At 38.9% G+C, this 19,426-nt stretch overlaps 2 protein-coding genes across 8 annotated transcripts in view; one reads left to right on the top strand and one right to left on the bottom strand.

The window, feature by feature from the left end:
- lrch2 (leucine-rich repeats and calponin homology (CH) domain containing 2) overlaps window positions 1-19,426 on the top strand; it is a 106,327-nt gene that overhangs the window by 82,240 nt on the left and 4,661 nt on the right. For all 7 annotated transcript variants that reach the window (XM_084114381.1, XM_084114382.1, XM_084114380.1 and 4 more), the window contains 5 exons: window positions 4,690-4,743; window positions 5,534-5,597; window positions 7,050-7,162; window positions 10,740-10,877; window positions 11,933-12,010. In XM_084114381.1, the coding sequence (XP_083970507.1) occupies window positions 4,690-4,743; window positions 5,534-5,597; window positions 7,050-7,162; window positions 10,740-10,877; window positions 11,933-12,010 (447 nt within the window). The remainder of the gene's footprint in view (window positions 1-4,689; window positions 4,744-5,533; window positions 5,598-7,049; window positions 7,163-10,739; window positions 10,878-11,932; window positions 12,011-19,426) is intronic.
- LOC311083100 (uncharacterized protein) lies at window positions 12,200-19,105 on the bottom strand. Its single transcript, XM_084114375.1, has 2 exons — window positions 19,022-19,105; window positions 12,200-18,830 (listed from the first exon to the last, which is right to left on the bottom strand). Exon 2 carries the CDS (start codon window positions 18,668-18,670, stop codon window positions 12,782-12,784), a length of 5,889 nt encoding a protein of 1,962 aa, XP_083970501.1. The 5' UTR covers window positions 18,671-18,830; window positions 19,022-19,105; the 3' UTR covers window positions 12,200-12,781.

Genomic DNA, 19,426 nt, shown 5'->3' with positions numbered 1-19,426 from the left:
GTAGGGTTAGGGGTTAGTTTCTGTTGTGGCAGTTCACCTTTCGGCACGCCCATTACTCCCACCTACAGCTATCCTTGTCTCACTTGTATTGTTCCTGGGTGCAAGAGTTCAAAGAGTAAACATTTAGAGGGAGTGATTTATTGTCGGTTTCCAGTTAAGGATCCAGCGAAGGCTGCAAAGAATCGTAAATATGTAGAGAATGCCGCAACAGAAAATCTGAAAAACCTCTGTTTGTAGTCAACATTTCAAACTGGATGACCACAAACACAGTGTTGTAGGCCAAATGGAGGGGAAAAACTGAAAGAAACTACCGTTCTGTCATTTCTTCCCAACCCCCAAAGCAAAACGCTGTCGCATACAGGTTAAAAAGCTGTTGCCATTTTTACCTTAATGCTGTTTAAAGAGTAGATAAAATACGATACAGTGATAAACCTATTTGGTATTTGGTGATGTATAGCGGGGACATTGGCCGTGAGCTGGCCGTGACTGAACGCGCAATCGAGCGCCGCATGATCGGGGTCCAACAGACCGACCACGTCCGCAACGAGCAGTTGCGGGCCATGACCAGGGTGGACGACGCGGTGGACCTGGCCAACAAGGCCAAGAAGCGCTGGGCCAGGCACCTGATGCGGCGGACGGACGAAAGATGGACGCGCGAAGTCACCGTCTGGTTGCCGATCGACATCAAGCGGCCACGTGGACGCCCTGCAACACGATGGCGCGACTCGCTACGACAAGATCTGGGACACAATTGGATGAGGCTCGCCCAGGACCGACAGACCTGGGCAGATCGTTGTGGTCTGCGCTGACCACTTTTGGCCGGCGAAGACAGACCGATTCTGGATTCTGAATTCTGGATAGCGGGGACATTACAATGTATCATTATATCCTGGGTTTTTTACTTTGTGTGGGAGGAAGTGTAGGCTGTGTGATGATGTCAAAATTTGAATTGGACAAATTTACGATTGCGCCCACAAATGCATATGCAATAAGATCAGCCGCAAAAATAGCCCTGTCAAAGCCTTTTCAGCGCTATTTTTTTTCACTGTGATTCTTTAGTAAATCCTGACGGTAGTTTTTTTAATGCCAAAAGAGGGTTTACCCGAATCCCACCTCAGTAGCAGCAAGTGTTTTGCAATAGAGGGTATGCGCATGATGGGAAAGAGCTGTGTGATTGTCTGTACAAGTAGATTCAACAAGAAATCGGAGCCATCTTTTTACAGAAAAGAGAAGCAAATGGAGCACTGCAATTCATAGAAATAACTGGAATCCAGATTGAACTCGTCTGCCTGACGGTAACAGCTGACGGGTATCCAGATAACTTTATAAGTTTCTACAAACAGCCCAAATATCCTTTTATGTCCTCGTCACTTAAAATTCGCCAACAAATCTAGTCTTGAAGTAAGACCAAGTGTCGAGTCAAATTTATTTTGTGTTGCCTAGCAGATAAAGCGTTCACAGGCTTAGCTTTATGTATTTCTACGGTGTCGAAATCAGGTACTTTTCAAGAAACCCGATTCCTGGCTACATGTCAATGTCCATGGACCACTGGTTCTTTGGTAAGTTGTGAGGATCATTGTCACTTGCCTTAATTTGTGCAGATAATCATTTGTTTTACTCCCGTTTTCACAGTTGCCCCTATTAAAATGTTGCAGGATGTTTTGCCACTCAATCTGGCTGAGGGAGCGTGTCCCAATGGGAAAATTATGTCAGTGCATGCATACTATACAACATGAACATAGGTACATTATACCTAACAATTTGTGGTTGTTTTTTGGTGTAAGTACCAGGGTTTCCGTTGTCCGGTAATTGCCGGACATTGGCCGGAAAAAAAATGAAATGTCCGACAAAATTAAATCTCTCCGGTCAAATTGTCCGATTAAAATTGTCTAATAATCCCGCCCCCCTAACACAATCTGAATTTGAGAATAAGCCTAAAATGTATAAAGCAAAAATACACCGACCTTTGGCTATGTTATAAAGGAACAGGCTCTACCGTTTGAAAGTTACTAAACATTATTACATGGATTGGTTGAATTCCAATGTGGAATGCGGTCTGTTATTTCTTGATATCAGACCGCTGCGAAGCACTAGCGGCGCCAGGATTTTGATTGTAGGTGGGCCTCCAGAAAACTGGATGGGCCAGTTAAAATAAGCCAAAAAATTAAAAAATAAATAAAAACGGGTTCCCCTTCATCTCCGTTTCAGCGCTTTTCTGGGCACTGAGGACAGCGACTCAGTAGCCTACCTGAATTTAATGTGTAATTAGCATAGGTTAAAAAAATAATAAAATAATAAAATTATAGGCCCATTATTTTTAGTTTATTAACAGCAACAACAGCTGTAAAGATGAAGTTGACGATCGCCATCTCCGTAGTGAACACGCCTATAGAGAGAAATGCACATCATGGATTACATAATCAGAGAGTAGCCTATTTCTTTTCGTTTTATATTGTTAAAAAGACATTTCAAGCTTTCTTAAGATATATTTCATGTCTGTGAGGCCTACGCTGAGTTTCGTTAAATTAGGATGAGATGCGCTCCAGTTCACGAGCAATGCAAGTGACCGCACGGGCGCCTGCATGATTAGGCCTATCGTCTGCTTCTTATTTATTAAATCCAGGCAATTGGTTGATAAAAAATTATTAAAATTAAGATACAATTTATACAAAACGAAATTCACTTCAAAAAAGTCTTTCTACAAAACAAAACTTAAGTGGTCAAAATCATGTCTGACCCGCTCCATGTCTCCCGATATTGCGCATCCTATCTTACTCGTGCGGTTCACTTTTCATAATCAACATAAATTAAAAAATAACATTATAATATTTTAACAAATATTAAACTAAATAAGCTTATTTAATGGCTACAACACGTATAGTAGACCTAGACTCTCTATTTGTACAAATTGCTGCACATTCATTCATTCATTGAATTTTGCACACATAAGTTGAAAGGCATTTGTTTGTGCATGCATGTAAAACATATCTGCAACATTTATCAAGTTCACTGATAATTATGCGTGCATTTGTTAATTATTATCTTAATGAATAATGAAACAAGGACGAAGCATATAAGCTGCGTTGTTTGTTTAGAATGGAATGGATCGCAAATAGATCCGAATGAAGAAACGAACCATAGTAGAAAATGTTTTTTTTCCGTCTATTTGAAAGTTAGGCTAATAAACATGTTGCATTCGGCCTGATTATGTCATTTTTTAAGTTACATAGCCTGCCTCCAGTTTTCCTCAACTTGACTAATTAAGAGGCGATACTTGACCGGCATATCATCAAAATGTCCGGAAAACGAAACCTCTGCCGGTCACTTTGACCGGCACCATTTTTTTCTAGCGGAAACTCTGGTAAGTACATAGTAAAGACACCTAACATGAACGGTGAAAGGTAGGATTCACCACACAACAGAATTCCTGTACACATCTATTCACAACCAATCATCCAAACACATGCAGTACACGCAAGTCGTCCCAGAAACATTTCTGTAATTGCCAGTTGATCTATTTTGAATGAGGCAATTCATTCACTGCAGCTACATGATTTGACCAAGAGGAAAGATGAATATCTTCCCTGTTCTTGAGATCTTGTTTATCTTCATTTTATGTCATCACTGTATGAATTCCAGGACTGTTATGGGAATCGTCTAGAGAATTTGCTCTCCCTCTTTGCTCTGACAAGTGTAGACGATGCCAGGCTGATAATTATATTTTTGTTTTGTCTACTATATGATGTCTTACTCTCTTCTCCAAAAAAGAGAGTTGTATTGCTTTCCTGAATCAAGCATCTGCTTAATAAAATGGTTAAACATTAATAGCCATTGGTTTTAACTTTCAGTTGAAATGAATTGATTTAAAACAGTGAGAAATGTTTGTGACTCAGAGAAAAAGAAAATTCATGGTTGAGCTGGAATAATGAGTAGCCTTCCAAGTCAAGAGAGAGTCAATCAATAAGGGAATCAGTTTGGATCAGACAGGTTTCCAGCTTTCCACATAAAAGGGAAATCAGGAAAAGAAACGATTTGTCTGTGTGACTAGCAGAGCCTGAAACTTTTCTGATATCGGGTATACCTAAATCTGTTCTTAAGATGCGATTGGACAAAGAATATGAACATAAACAGATTATTATTGTGCTAATGTGTAAGAGTCTGTCTGATTGGCATATAAAGCAACATCATTTTTAAAAAAGTATTCAATTTGTGGCTGTCTCCACAAATGGTTGAACAGAAAACTCTACAGAAATGGTAGAAAAAAAGTGTATCAATTTTGCAATCAGAATTTATGTCAGTACAAAAGTAACAGTTTATTTCATATAAAGCAAAAAATAAAGCAGTTTATACACACACACACACACACACACACACACATATATATATATATATATATATATATATATATATATATATATATATATATATATATGTACATTGTATTTTTGGGTCATTTGGCACCTTTTGGTCCAAACTATGTCATTCCAGCCATTCAGTTTGGAAGCGGTGATATCAGTCAGCACGTGCACTTTTTTTTGTGCAACGTGCATCAGAAAGTCTGTCAACGTGAGTGGGCACTTTATCTGGCAGTAAATTCCTTATCTCAAACTAGACAATTAACTGCATTTCAGAGGCTGAAAAAATGTGTCACAGATCTGATCTTCTGGCTCCCTGTGTTTCCCATTTCAGTACAAGTGTCAAAGTGCTCGAAGAAACTCAAGTGGCAACGACAATGATTGTGAGGTGAGACTTTGTGTGTGTGACTGTCTGCATGTCTCTGCTTGAGTGTCACTGTTTTATTGGGTTTCCACAGTCATGAAAAACATGACTCATTATTCACAGCCAAAAAACACTCATTCACTCATATTTATATTTTAAGAAATGCATAAAATAGTAAGGTTGCATGTTTTCTTCAAATTCAATGGTTAAACTCTCTTCTAAGCATCTTGTCTAGACCACAAAATCATAAGACAGACTAGTTTTAGTATACATTTGTTTCATTGCCCTTTATGGCTGATTGCAACATAGACATATAAAGTTCAAGAATTTCCATATTCCTTAAGCACTATCATAACCAGTTTTTTGAAGAAAATATTTCATTCTTCATCCACCACAGAAATATAAATAGTCATCAATAGCTACGTTTACATGGAGACCTTTTGTTTCAGTCGGAATGAATTCATTCTGATTGATTAATCCAAACGTAGTGTTTACATGAACGCTAAATAAAGTTATTCATTTCTCTAGTTATGCTCAGCTTTTCATAATATTTTATCAGCTACAAATCTGCTTTTTTGTCAGTGCAGTTTTTTGGAAATTCATTGGAAACCTTGGTTTTGTACCCCTGTCTGACTCTATAAAAGTGCAATATAACATTCATGAAGGAAGGAAACATCTGTGTAAAAAATGTAAAACTGACCATCTCAGTCAGAAGAAACTGAATCCATTTCATAATTCAGGATTGTTTCAGGAGTGTTTGCCATGTTTACATACGGAAGTTTTTTCCAGCTTGACACTGTCTGTGTTGTTGCAGGAGGGAATGCGGTCTAATGAGTTCACCACAACTCTCACTGTTTTTGGCCTGAAACCAAGATCAGGTAAATCTTTGTGTCTATTTACACTTGTCACTTAATGCGTTTTTACTGATCAGATAGCTCAGCGCATTAATGTATCTCTGCAAAACGAATATAAATCCGATCATCAATTCCCACACTATAAGCAAGTTCATCAGAGTTCACGTCACGTGCATGCAGTAACCAGGTGTAAATAGGCCCTTTATTTCATATTTCTCATAATTTGTCTTTTTGTTTTTAATCTTGGTAATGGTATTGCCAGTGTTTGTTAGCTTTGCAAAGCATTTGCTTTTCAGCGCAAGTAAGCAATGAAAGCTGTATTAATGTGTTAGACCAAAAAAACAGTTTCTAGCAATTACACTTGAGTCAAACAAGCATCATGTCTGAAATCGTCTTTGAAGCTCTTTACTACATTAGCAGTGGTTTTCCCACAGATATCTTATTTAGAGACTGCACTCAAGTTTTACGATCGCTATCATTTCAAAAATTCTTGTTTAATGGGAATTTAGAGGTCAAGAACTGCATTTCTTTGGAAAGATATCATCTTGAACTGTGGTCTTGAACTTTAGTGATACCAAGGTTTGTAGTAATAGGTGGTATTTTTTTCATGACTTTGCAATTCAGTGGAAAGCACAAGGAAGGCTTGTGTTTCCTGTCTCACAGAAAACAATGGCAATTGAGCAGCATACAATACCAAAACCACTTGTTATCAGTCTCAATGCTTCCCTTTTTATCATTTGAGTCAGTAATATTTTTGATATCTTGTGCTCTGAGACCCACAAATAGCTGCTGTAGAGGTAGCGCTGCTATGTGAACAATCAATAAATCACCTGTTTTGATATGTTTATCATCTGCATAATACAGCATAAAGACATCAACAAAACAAATCAAAACTTGCTTCTCTATATTTTTTGTTTGTGTAAATTAGGCCTCATACTATAGCAATGCGAAATAGGTTTACCAAGTGCTGTGAAAATATGGAGAAATCGAGAAGTGTGGTGGTTTAGGCCTTTTAATGGCCATGTAATGTAATGTAAATAACGTTATGGCTTGAACAAAAATACCACAAACAGCTGAAAACCATTTGAAACAGTAAAGTCTACATCTGAGGTCATTTATGTTTTGTTTTTCCACTCAAAGTGTCTTTTGTTATCAAAGATTTATTTGTTTAAACCAGGGCTGCAACAGCAAATTGCTAAAAAATATGAATTATAGAGCTATTCGACAGTAAATTTCATTACTGATTAGTCAGATGTGCATGAACAAACTTGATCTTTGAAGGGCAGCCATGGGAGTCCTCTAAACTTCCCCTGTTATAAGCTAATGCTAATGAACAGACAGGAGACACTGAGTGACCAGGTTTACACAGTGTGCAGATTTAAAGGTTTACCAGACTCAAAGATCAGACAGGTTAGTTGTTAAAGGAAAGCTTAAATGAAGAGAAGCATGATGATAATGACTGTGTTTACTACTCAGCCTTCTCCCGTGGAAATCGTCAAGACTTAAGCTCCACAGACCCAAGCTTTACCATGAGGAGAAAGATGGAGCACCTCAGGGAGGAGATGGAGCAGATCAGACTCCTGCGGCAGGTCAGAATTCCTCTGTAACATTCCTCTATATTTTTTAACTTTGTAAAATATGCCAATCAAACATGATGTCAAATCAAGCTTGATTCATATCTCTAGGTAAGCCAAGTGACACACTCAAAAACATTGTTCTGTTTTTCATTTTAGCCTAGAGGTTTATTTGGTCAAAGTTTAAATCCACTTGTCATAAAATTAATTTCTTGCTTTCTTTGGACGGTCTTCTATCTGCTTTATGTTTCTACTTGTCTCTGTGGAGCTCTCATCAAAGTGTAAACTGTAATTGTTAGGTCATGATGTAAGAAAAGGATGATCAATTTCAGGCAGTAATTCATATCATGTAATTAGACAGGCTGGAACAAATGTTTCCTATTTAATTCTGAGTAAAACCATTGGAGTAAAACCATTTTTTGATGTGCGCTTCACATGTGGAGTGCTATTTGAGTGACTGCCTGTTTAGAGCAGCTCAGTCCCTTATTGTGTAGGGTTTACTATACTATATAGGATATATAAAGGAAATTATATATATATCATTATATATTCTATATGTCTTTACTTTCACTTTTGATCTATTTAATGCATCCTTACTGAATAAAAGTATTAAAAAGTATTAATTCAAAAATTATTCTTACTGACCCCAAGCTTTTGAACAGTAGTGTATAATATTACAAAAGCTTTTTATTTTATTTTTTACTTTCTATACATCAACGAATTCTGGGGAAAAAAATGTACACTACTGTTGTCAACATTGATAATAAGAATAGAGCGAATAGAGTGAATAGTCAAATCGATTTGAAAAAAAAAACAAAAAACGTTTATGTTAGATGTGATTAATGGCGATTAATCATTTTGACAGCACTAAATAATAAGAAATGTTTCTTGAGCATCAAATCAGCATATAAGAATGATTTCTGAAGGATCATATGACACTGAAGACTGGATTAATGATGCTGAAAATACAGCTTTGATCACAGGAATAAATTACACTTTAAAATGTATTCAAATAGAAAACAGTTATTTTAAATTGTAAACATATTTCACCATATTTCTGCTGTATTTTGGAACAAATAAATGCAGCCTTGGTGAGCAGAAGAGACTTCTTTTAAAAGCATTACAAAATCTTATCGATCTAAATATTTTGAACGGTAGTGTGTGTGTGTATTCACTTTTTTTTACAGTCTATGATACACACACGCAGTGAAATGCTTGCTTGTCTTTGCTAATGATTTCCGGTCATCTCCAACTTCCACCTCTTTTGCTATGTGCTGTCCTTGGTGGCGAAGAGCGAATGTGATAGCCGGAATGACTGAACAGAGCATGGAGGTTTAGCACGTGGATGATTCTTGGTTCATTCATATGATATACCTGTCTCTTATTATGAGGTCATAAAGCGGTCATATAGGGATTGTCAAAGTTTTTTTTTTTTTTTTTTTTCGTCATCTACTGAATTTTTCGTCAACGATACCAGGGACACCGAAACACCGGGGAACATGAAATTTGGTGGGCATGTAGCCCCACTAGACTTTTACGGAAAAATTTCGTTTGGTCCCCGGGGGCCACTCCCCCCCCGCGCTGGGCCCCCCCAAACCCAAAAAATGCAGTTTTTCCTAAATAACTACCTGAACCGTGGCACCGAGGATGAAGAAATGTTTAAGGGCCCACATCAACCTAGCCCATAATAACTCATTTGTGATTTGCGCCCCTCCCATAAAAAATGAAAATGCAATATTATTCTGCTTTAATCACCCCTATCTTCAGTTGAGATGTTCAGAACTGCACCATATTTCATGTGTATGATTAACTTGACATCCTCTGGGGGTATGCTATGTTTCGTAGAATTTCATCCATGGGGGGGTATAAAATAAATTCATTTATGTGCACATTTAGTGACTGTACACTCATCAGCCTGTAGATGGTGGTGTTGAGCGAAGGGTTGCTGGTTTAGGATGATTTTCCTGAATATCGGGGTACGCCGCAGGATTAGCCTACATAACCAGTCCTCTTTCGACATTGTGTAAGGATCCTTTCCATCGATATAACTCAATTTCTCATTATATCTTGCCTTGCAAACATCGTCTAATGTGTTCCTGTAAATAACCTTCCCCTTGTTGCCAAGTTTGGAGGAATTTGTCATCGTTATCTCAACACAAAAGAGTCAAAAATACTTTATATTAACTGGCTTTCTATTAATGCAGCACAGTGAATGAGCCATGTCTCCCAGTGGCTTACTGACAGCTTTGACACACAACATGGCGGCGCGCCGCAGAGGATAATGGGTAATTCGAGAAACGGAAACCCATCTATAGTGCTGGTTTAGACCCTACTCTGAAGTAGGACCTAAATTAGTTCCTCCAAATGGAGTTCCTAGAACTAAAATCGTTCCTAGTTCCTGCAGTGCGAACACGCCGACATCCGGGTACTTTAGCCAATAGTTCTAGGAACTGTGAAAAGGTTCCTCCGGTCGGAAAGCGGCTATTGTTTGATTTGCGAACATCCTCTGCCGTCTGGTCGCTTCCGCTTCAAGCCGGACTCGTCTCGCGCTAACGGTAATTTCCTTTCACTGTCCACGTTTTGATTTCGGCTAATCAATTTTGGCGAATGCAAACAACGTGATTATTGTTCATGAGTCTAACATCCAGCCACGCAAGAAAACATGTAATCTACCTGAGGGAATAATATGCTCAAAAAAACATTTCTAATTATTATTAATGTTTTAAAGCTTTTAGAAAGTACATAGAAAGCTTTTGTAACATTATCTTAACTGTCACTTTTGATTAATGTAATGCATCCTTGCTGAATAAAAGTAGGCAATTACTTTCTTTATTTTTTTCCCCAAAAAATAATCTTACTAACCCCAAACTTTTGAACTGTAAGCCTAGTGTATAATGTTAAAAAAGCTTTCTATTTTAGATAAATGCTGTTATTTTGAACTATGGTTTGTTTGTAATGTGACTTTTTTCATGTATGACATTAAAATTATTTTTAGAATTAAATACATAAATAGGTTAAGCAATACAAATGTGTTTATGTCTGATAACCTTTTAAACACAAACTTAACTGCAGACACTGAAATGACGTACACTGTGTGATACAGTACAAATATTTTGAGTGTCCCTCATTTTCCTATAAATAACCACGATTGTCCCGCATTTTCCTTTTCTGAAGTTGGCAACCCTAACTGTCACACACACACATGCAGGAATACAAACAAACGCAAGCATGCACACACACTGACATCCACACGCACAGACACACACCCATACACACACACATACAAATCCACATGCACAGACACACACACAAACACACACGCGCACACACATGTACGCACGCATACATACACGCACAGACACACACACACACACACAGACATACACAAACACACACACATACACAGACAGACATGCACATACTACTACTTTTTTTAGGTATATACATAAACACGCAATACAGCCAAATTGCTCCACGTCATTTCTTTTTGTGGAAAGCCAGTGCAGGCCTGAGCGGCGGTCATATTTTGTACCGCCATGCGGTACATCTAGTTTGGAATCAAATGAGGATGTTTTTTTTTTTTTTTTTGCAGAACCTCGAGTCTAGGTTGAAGGTTTTGTTGCCAGATGATGTGGGTGCTGCGCTGATGGATGGTGTTGTTTTATGCCATCTGGCCAATCACATTCGTCCTCGTTCCGTGGCCAGTATTCATGTGCCCTCCCCTGCGGTGGTAAGTCCCACTGAATGTTTCATTCAGACTTTCTTGGATCTCCTTTTCTGATAATAATTAATGAAATGTCTTAGAGTATTTCTGGGTTCAAATGAGATTTTCTGCACCTTTGTTTAGCATTCAAAACAAGCACATAAATTGTTTGATGTTGTGTGGATCTGTTTAGTAGGGCTGGGTAAAAAATATCGATTTCTCGATTTTAATCGATTCTCATTTTTACGAAACGATATCGATTCTTAAATCCCAAGAATCGATTAGTCATCCTGTTTTCAGTTGATGAATGAATGGAACATTGTTGCGAGCATCCCATCCAATAAATCGCAATAATCTTTGTGCTTTGTTATTATTGATATGAAACAAAGTATCAGATTTCAAATTACGTCCATTTTCTTACGAAATTCAAAAACATAAATACCGTTTTGGCGCTGTGGCGTGAGATCGCTCTGGCGACTGGCGCAGCTCAGCTCAAGAGAAGCAGCAACGCGGAGCGCACATGATCTTCTCTTCCGCCTTAATAACACCAGTTACAGCGCGAAATAAACATGAATGAGCACCTGAAAGTGTGTTAAAAGATAGAGTACAACTTATCGAAGTCCGTATCATGTCACATGGAATCGCTCAGTCAGTGTTTCAACCGTGGAAAGACGTTAGTAAACAATGTCATGTAACGTCACATTTACCTCAGAAAAAACATATGTGACCATAAACTCGTTAGTCAGCTAGAAAAATTAACTCTAGAGAGGAGCATTTTCTCAAATATATGCACCATATTACATATTCATTATCATTTTTAATGTTCTTCAATATTTAATGCATGTTTGAATAAATCTGGAAAGTTTTTTATGACAGCCACCATTTAAATTTACCTGACATCCAAAATAATCGATATTGAATCGAATCGAATCGTAATCGAAATCGAATCGAATTGCAAGCTTGTGAATCGAAATCGAATCGAATTGTGAAATTTGTGTCAATACCCAGCCCTACTGTTTAGTGCTAGATACTCTACTCTCTGAAGGTTTTTATAAAGGACATTGTCTGTGTGTCTTTAATAGCCAAAGCTGAGTATGGCCAAGTGTCGGCGGAATGTTGAGAATTTCTTGGATGCTTGTAAGAAGCTTGGAGTGACACAGGTATGATTGCATGATGTATCTGTTTTCATCCGATTTCTGCGGGGGTTTTTTTATTTTATTTTTTGGTTTTTTATAATTTGATATCGAATATTTAATTGATTCTACATATTTTAAAATTACAACATAATCTAGTTTTTACTTAAAGGGATATTGATAGATGTGAACATGTTGAAGAAGTTGTGCTATTCTGCCCTCATAGAACGTCACTGTGCTCCATTAGACAGATAGTGAACATTTTGGAATAAAGTGCCAAGGCGTAACTTTTCTTGGTTATTCTTTACTGTAAAACTGAAATACAAAAAATAATGTATATATTACAGGAAAACAAATACAATAATACTGTTAGATAACAGTCAACTGTTTACTCTCATTTCAAATATTCTCTACAAAGTTCGTTTCAATATTGTCCTAGTTCAATCACTTATTACATTCAACAATCATAACTTAACTATAGCAGAATAAACTTGTTAATCACTTACAGTCAAATGTTTTCCAAGGCTTAACTGTTTGAAGATCGCATTCGTAAGCTAAGCTGCGATGTTTTGCTTTCACTGTTGCACTCTGAACATGTCACAACATATCCGCAATGGCGCTATTTCAAAATAAAAGTCCCGGAGGAAATAATTCACAATAAATGAATAAAATAGTAAAATAAAAAATACCATTTAAATTTTATGGTCAACACACTCCCCGCATGGTATAATGAAATTATGCCACTACTTATCAATTATCAAAAAGTTGTTTTACTTTAAGAGTCTTTGATAAATGTCTCTATAGTTTCTGAGAGAAGAGGACAACTATTTCTGAGATTGGTCTCAGAAAGAATTTAGTGGTTCCTTGGTCAACAATTTTCACTTCCACTTTTCGAACCATTTTGTCTGCACTTGGAAAGGTTTTTACAACAAGTCCAACAGGCCAGTTGTTCCTTGGTGCCTGACTTTCTTTCAAAAGTACAACGTCACCAATATTCACATTTGGTCTTTCATCAAGCCACTTTTTTCGATTCTGCAGTGTCGACAAGTACTCACTTCGCCATCTTTTCCAAAAAGTATCAGCAAGACACTGCACTTGTTTCCATTGATTCAAATGAAGATTAGCTGTATCAAAATTTCCCTCAGGAGCTGAAACTGCATCCCTTTTCTGTGTCAACAGCAATGCTGGAGTGAGTATTTCAGGTGCTTCTGGGTCCGTAGACACTGGTACCAAAGGCCTGGCATTTACAATTGCCATAACTTCCGCCATTAGAGTTGCCAAAACCTCATGTGTGAGACGTGTGGGTTTTTGAATCAGCATACCATCCAGAATTCGTCTTGCAACTCCAATGAGTCTCTCCCAAGATCCTCCCATGTGGGAAGCATGGGGTGGATTGAAAATCCATATACATCCTTTATCTTTAAGATAATGGTTTACCTCTGTGTCGTTCACATTTATTTTCAACTCTTTGCAGGCACCAACAAAATTTGTACCTCTATCAGAGCGAAGTAGTTTTGCTGGACCACGGATGGAGAAAAATCGTCGCAATGCATTGATGAAACTTGCCGTCGACATAGATTCAATTAGTTCAATATGCACGGCTCTGACAGACATGCATACGAAGATCACTGCCCAACGTTTTGAATCCGCACTGCCACCTCTTGTACGCCGTGTGACTACACTCCATGGGCCAAACACATCAATGCCCACGTTAGTAAAAGGTGGTTCTGAAGACAGCCTGTCTGCAGGCAAGTCTGCCATTCTTTGAATCTGCAATTTCCCTCTAAGCTTGCGGCAGATAACACAGTTGTGAATATTGTTAGAAACGAGACGTTTGCTCCCTATTATCCAAAATCCAGCTGCTCTGATGGCTCCATCAGTAAAATGGCGACCCTGGTGTGCTACCTGGTTATGATAGTGTCTTACCAGGAGGATGGCAACATGGTGCTTGTGAGGAATAATGAGAGGATGCTTTTCTCTTTGAGACAGGTCTGAAGAAGATACACGACCGCCAACTCTCAGCAAACCATCCTCATCAATTACTGGATTTAGTTTTTTAAGGAGGCTTCGTTTTGCAAGGACCACCCCGTTTTTAAGGCACTCAAACTCTTCCTTAAATGTTTCATGTTGCACACAGCGTATGATTGTATTCTTGGCTTGTGTCAACTCACTTATGCTGCAAGATTTGGTGCAGTGATGCCAACCTTTGCAATGCGTGTCATCTGTTTTTCCACAATAGGATCTTGCAACATGAATTAGTCGAGCTATTGACTTACAAAGAACTCCCCAGCTGGAGAACCTCTCAAATCTGTGAGAGGTTAGCTGAGCTGCAGAAATCTTGGTTGCAAGGACTGAAACGTCTGGTCGAATTTCAGCATCAGGTTCCACCAATTCAAAGGTCTCAGTCAATTCTTGAGCCTTACTCTGAAGTAGAAATTGTGGCCCAGAAAGCCAACATGTGTACTGTAAGCGTTCCGCTGACACAGCTCTAGTGGCAAGGTCTGCTGGGTTGTTGTTGGTATTCACATAAAACCACTGATCAGGATGTGTTGATTTCCTTATTCGAGTTACCCGATTGGCTACGTATAAATAAAATCTCTTGGTGACATTATGGATATATCCTAAGACTACCCTACTGTCTGTGAAGAACCGAACTGAGTCTATTTCTTCATCAATCTCATCCCTGATCGTTTCATACATTTCCACTGCTAGTACAGCTGCACATAATTCTAAACGAGGTATGGTGTGAGCTGGACGAGGGGCTAACTTTGCTTTCCCCATGACAAACCCAACTTGGCATAGGTTATCAGCATCAACTACCCTAAGGTAAGCTACTGCTCCTATTGCAACTGTGGATGCATCTGAGAAGAGGCACAGTTCTTTTCTTTGTACGGCAGACAGTGGAACAGGTACATACGGTCTCTTAATCTGCAAATGTTCCAATGTCATTAGAGAATTTCTCCATTCATTCCACTCTCCTTGTCTTTCTTTTGAAAGAGGTGCGTCCCAGTCGTTTTGTTCAGATGAAAGTTCTCTGAGTAAAGCTTTTCCTCGCACTACGACAGGAGCCAGAAATCCAAGGGGGTCGAATAGGCTATTCACTGTGGATAGAATGCCCCTTCTTGTAAATGGCTTCTCCTCTTGATTCACTTGAAAGTTAAAGCTGTCAGTCTCTAGGTTCCAAGAGAGACCCAGGCTGTGTTGAACAGGCAAATTATCAACTCCTAGGTCTAAGTCCTTCAAGTCTTTGGCATGATCCTCTTTGGGAAATGCTTCCATGACGGTTTTGCTGTTGGATGCGATTTTGTGTAATCTAAGATTTGACTCTGCAAGCATTTTTTGTGTGTTTTTGAAGAGGTTAACGGCTTCCTCAGAAGTGGAGACTGAAGTCAGCCCATCATCAACATAAAAATTTCTCACAACAAAGTGCTTGGCATCGAAGCCATACTCATTTTCTCCCTGAAGAGCAGCTCGTCTCATGCAGTAAATTGCCACAGCAGGTGAAGGACTGTTTCCAAATACATGGACTTTCATCCTGTACTCAGTTACCCTTTTATCTAGGTCGTTATCCTCATACCACAAAAACCTTAAATAATCTCTGTGGTCTTCACGTACTACAAAACAATAAAACATCTGCTGCACATCCGCTGTCACTGCAATGCTCTCTTTTCGGAACCTCATGAGAACTCCAAGGAGTGTATTGTTTAAATCAGGTCCACTGAGTAACACCTTGTTAAGTGACATTCCTTCAAATTCTGCACTTGAGTCAAACACAACCCTGATTTGGTCAGGTTTTTGTGGGTGGTACACACCAAACATGGGAAGGTACCAACTCTCCTCTTCTTTATCCACAGGAGGGGCATGCTCTGCATGGTCATTGTCAAAAAGCTTTTGCATGAATTCAATGAACTGACGTTTCATCTCAGGTTTTTTATCCAGAGTTTTGCGAAGTGACATGAGGCGTTTCATTGCCTGATCTCTATTATTTGGCAAACGAGACCTTGGGGAGCGAAAGGGTAATGGTGCGACCCAGCTGTTTGCAGAATCCTGGAAGACATCTCTGTCCATGATTTCTAAAAAAGCTTTATCCTCCACAGACAGCCCAAGCTTGTCGTCATCTGGTGTTCTTTGGAACACTGCACAACCCTGGTTATCAGTCATTTTCCTTGCACCTGATCTTACATCATATTCTGATGACATGATAAGCTGCTTTGGTATCTCACCAATACATTCCTTCACTTGAATCTGTTTTGGGCAAGGGGAGAGATATGATGTGCGGCCATTACTATGCACATGTGTTCGATAGACATTTACACTCAAAGGTCGATGTGCTGTTCCCAGGCAAACTTCCCCAACGATCACCCATCCAAGATCCAGTCGCTGAGCATATGGAGCATCATTGGGTCCATTTATCTGCTCTCTAACTTTGTGCACCCTCAGAATATCCCTTCCTAAAAGTAAAAGGATAGGAGCATCAGGATCAACAAACGGGATTTGATTTAGAACTGGCCGTAGATGAGGATAATGCTGTGCAACATCTGGAGAGGGAATCTCTGTCCTGTCATCTGGCAGCATATCACACTCGATCAAGGTTGGTAATGAGAGTTTTGTCAGTCCATCTATAGATTCTACCATAAAGTTGGTGGCTCTCCGTCCAGAAGTCTGATTTACCCCAGCACATGTCTTAATAGTGTAAGGTGCGAAGCTTGCTTTGATCTCGAAAAGATTGAAAAACTCTGTCTTGGCTAAAGATCTGTTACTTTGTTCATCCAAGACCGCATATACCCTGACCGCTTTCTCTCTTTTGCCAGCAGGATACACTGTCACCAGACAAATTTTAGAACATGATCTTGCATGATCGGACTCACCACATATCTCTGTGCATTTTGAAGTAACCGAGGTAGGTGAGATATCAGTCTGCTCCCCGCATTGCTCTTTCTCCTTGACAGGCTTATCTGATGTTAGAAATGGTGAATCTGAGTGCAGAGCAGAAACATGTCTCTCGCTGTTACAGTCAGAGCATTTGACAGGTGCTTTGCAATTTTTTGCAATATGCTTCGTAGAGTCACAGCATCTGAAGCAGATACGATTTTCTTTTAGAAAAGATATACGCTCCTCTATTGGTCTCTCTCTAAAGGTCCTACACTTTTTGAGTGGATGAGGCTTGCGATGAATAGGACAAAGCCTATCTGGACTTTCAGTTCGTTTCTGATACTGTTTAGACTTTAGGTCATACGTCTGTGATGACACCTCTGTTCGATGTACAGTTACAGAACTCCTTCCACTGAATTTGTTAGGTTCGACTCTGCTTGATGTTGATTGATTACCAGAAGTGTAGAATGAAAAACTGGGGTCATTCCTTATTTTAGCTTGATTTCTCACAAACTTTGAGAAAAAGGCAAAGGGTGGGAATGCTACCTCATAATCCTCCTTGTATTTGGACCCCTGGACAATCCATTTGTCTTGAAGGCTTATGGGCAATTTTTCTACTATTGGATTAACCCCACGTGGAGTGTCGAGATAAGCAAGGCCTGGAAGATACCCGTCAGCTTTAGCACATTCCAGTTCGAGAAGGATATCTCCTAACTCTCTCAATTTGTGGTTGTCTTTGTTTGACAGTTTTGGTAGATTCTCAATTTTCTTTAGAAGTGCGTTCTCAATCACTTCAGGTGCTCCATAGCACTCCTCTAAACGCTGCCAAGCCATACTGATTGCTGCTATTGCATTAAGAGCATGCACAGATCTTATTCTTTTGACCTGTTCAGAGGAGTCTTTTCCTAGCCATTTTACCATCAAATCCAACTCCTCTCTGGCTGTTAGATTCAGTTCTCTAGTTGAATTGACAAAAGAGGCTTTCCACGCCCAGTAGTTCTCTGGGCAGTCATCAAATTTGAGAAGACCAGAACTGACCATTTCACGTCTGATCAGATATTTGGTTAGATCTGATGAAACTTGTGTCTCTGGTACATAATGTGAAGGATTCAGTGATGTTCGTTTCACATCATTCTCATTTTTTGCCTCTTTTTTTACAGAACCAATCTTTTGATTTGTAAAACACAGATTGTCTACATCTGCATTATGAGGCGCCAGCAATTTATGGTCAATTTTTGCTGTAGCTGGAGGTAATGGAGGCTTAAATTTGGTTCCTAATGACTCATCAAGTGGAAGTTCTGTGAAGGATTCTCGTGAGTGCTGTTGTACATACTCACAGGTACGCTGAGCAACATTGACTGGCTGCAGGTCAGGAACTGATTTTACATTGAATTTGCCACTTTCACATTCTTCTTCCTCATATGCTGCTGCTTCAGCTGAAGCGACTGCTGCTGCACGTTCAACCTGTAGGATGTGTAGACTGGCATCCAAATCTGCTTTTTGCTTCATCAAACTTGCTTCAAGTTCTGCTTTTTGTTTGATCATAAGTGCCTCTTTCTCTGCATATGCAATTTGAGCTCGTGCTGCAACCGCTTTTGCTTTGGCTCTCATGGCTGCTGAGCTTGTGCTGGACCTCTTTGATAATGATGACCTGGATGATCGTGATCGTGTTTCCATCTGCTGAAGAGGCTCAGTGGATTTCCTTGTGTGCTCCTCTTCCTCAGTTGGTTGGTAGTTTGCTCCTTGTTGTTGATCCATTTTGAGTTGCACCTTATCTTCAAGATGAGGAAGTCTCTTGGAAGACCGCAGTATCATGAGCTGTTCATGCAACCTTGTTAAGCTTAGCCCGCTGTGAGATTTGACTTTTTACTATTCTGCCCTCATAGAACGTCACTGTGCTCCATTAGACAGATAGTGAACATTTTGGAATAAAGTGCCAAGGCGTAACTTTTCTTGGTTATTCTTTACTGTAAAACTGAAATACAAAAAATAATGTATATATTACAGGAAAACAAATACAATAATACTGTTAGATAACAGTCAACTGTTTACTCTCATTTCAAATATTCTCTACAAAGTTCGTTTCAATATTGTCCTAGTTCAATCACTTATTACATTCAACAATCATAACTTAACTATAGCAGAATAAACTTGTTAATCACTTACAGTCAAATGTTTTCCAAGGCTTAACTGTTTGAAGATCGCATTCGTAAGCTAAGCTGCGATGTTTTGCTTTCACTGTTGCACTCTGAACATGTCACAACATATCCGCAATGGCGCTATTTCAAAATAAAAGTCCCGGAGGAAATAATTCACAATAAATGAATAAAATAGTAAAATAAAAAATACCATTTAAATTTTATGGTCAACACATGTGCATTCCTGCAAAAACATTTTAAGTTGAATGTTTATCCATATGTCATACACTATATATTCAAAGGTTTAAGGTCAGTAAGATTTTTTAGAAATTAATACTTTTATTCAGCAAGGACACATTACATTTACCAAAAGTGAGAGTAAAGCTATTTATATTGTAAAGGTTTCTGTTTCAAATAAATGCTGAATCTTAAA

This window comes from Abramis brama (assembly GCF_963993115.1).
Source record: "Abramis brama genome assembly, chromosome: 5".
NCBI classification, from domain to species: domain Eukaryota; kingdom Metazoa; phylum Chordata; class Actinopteri; order Cypriniformes; family Leuciscidae; genus Abramis; species Abramis brama.
This window is presented reverse-complemented; position numbering and strand designations above follow the sequence as displayed.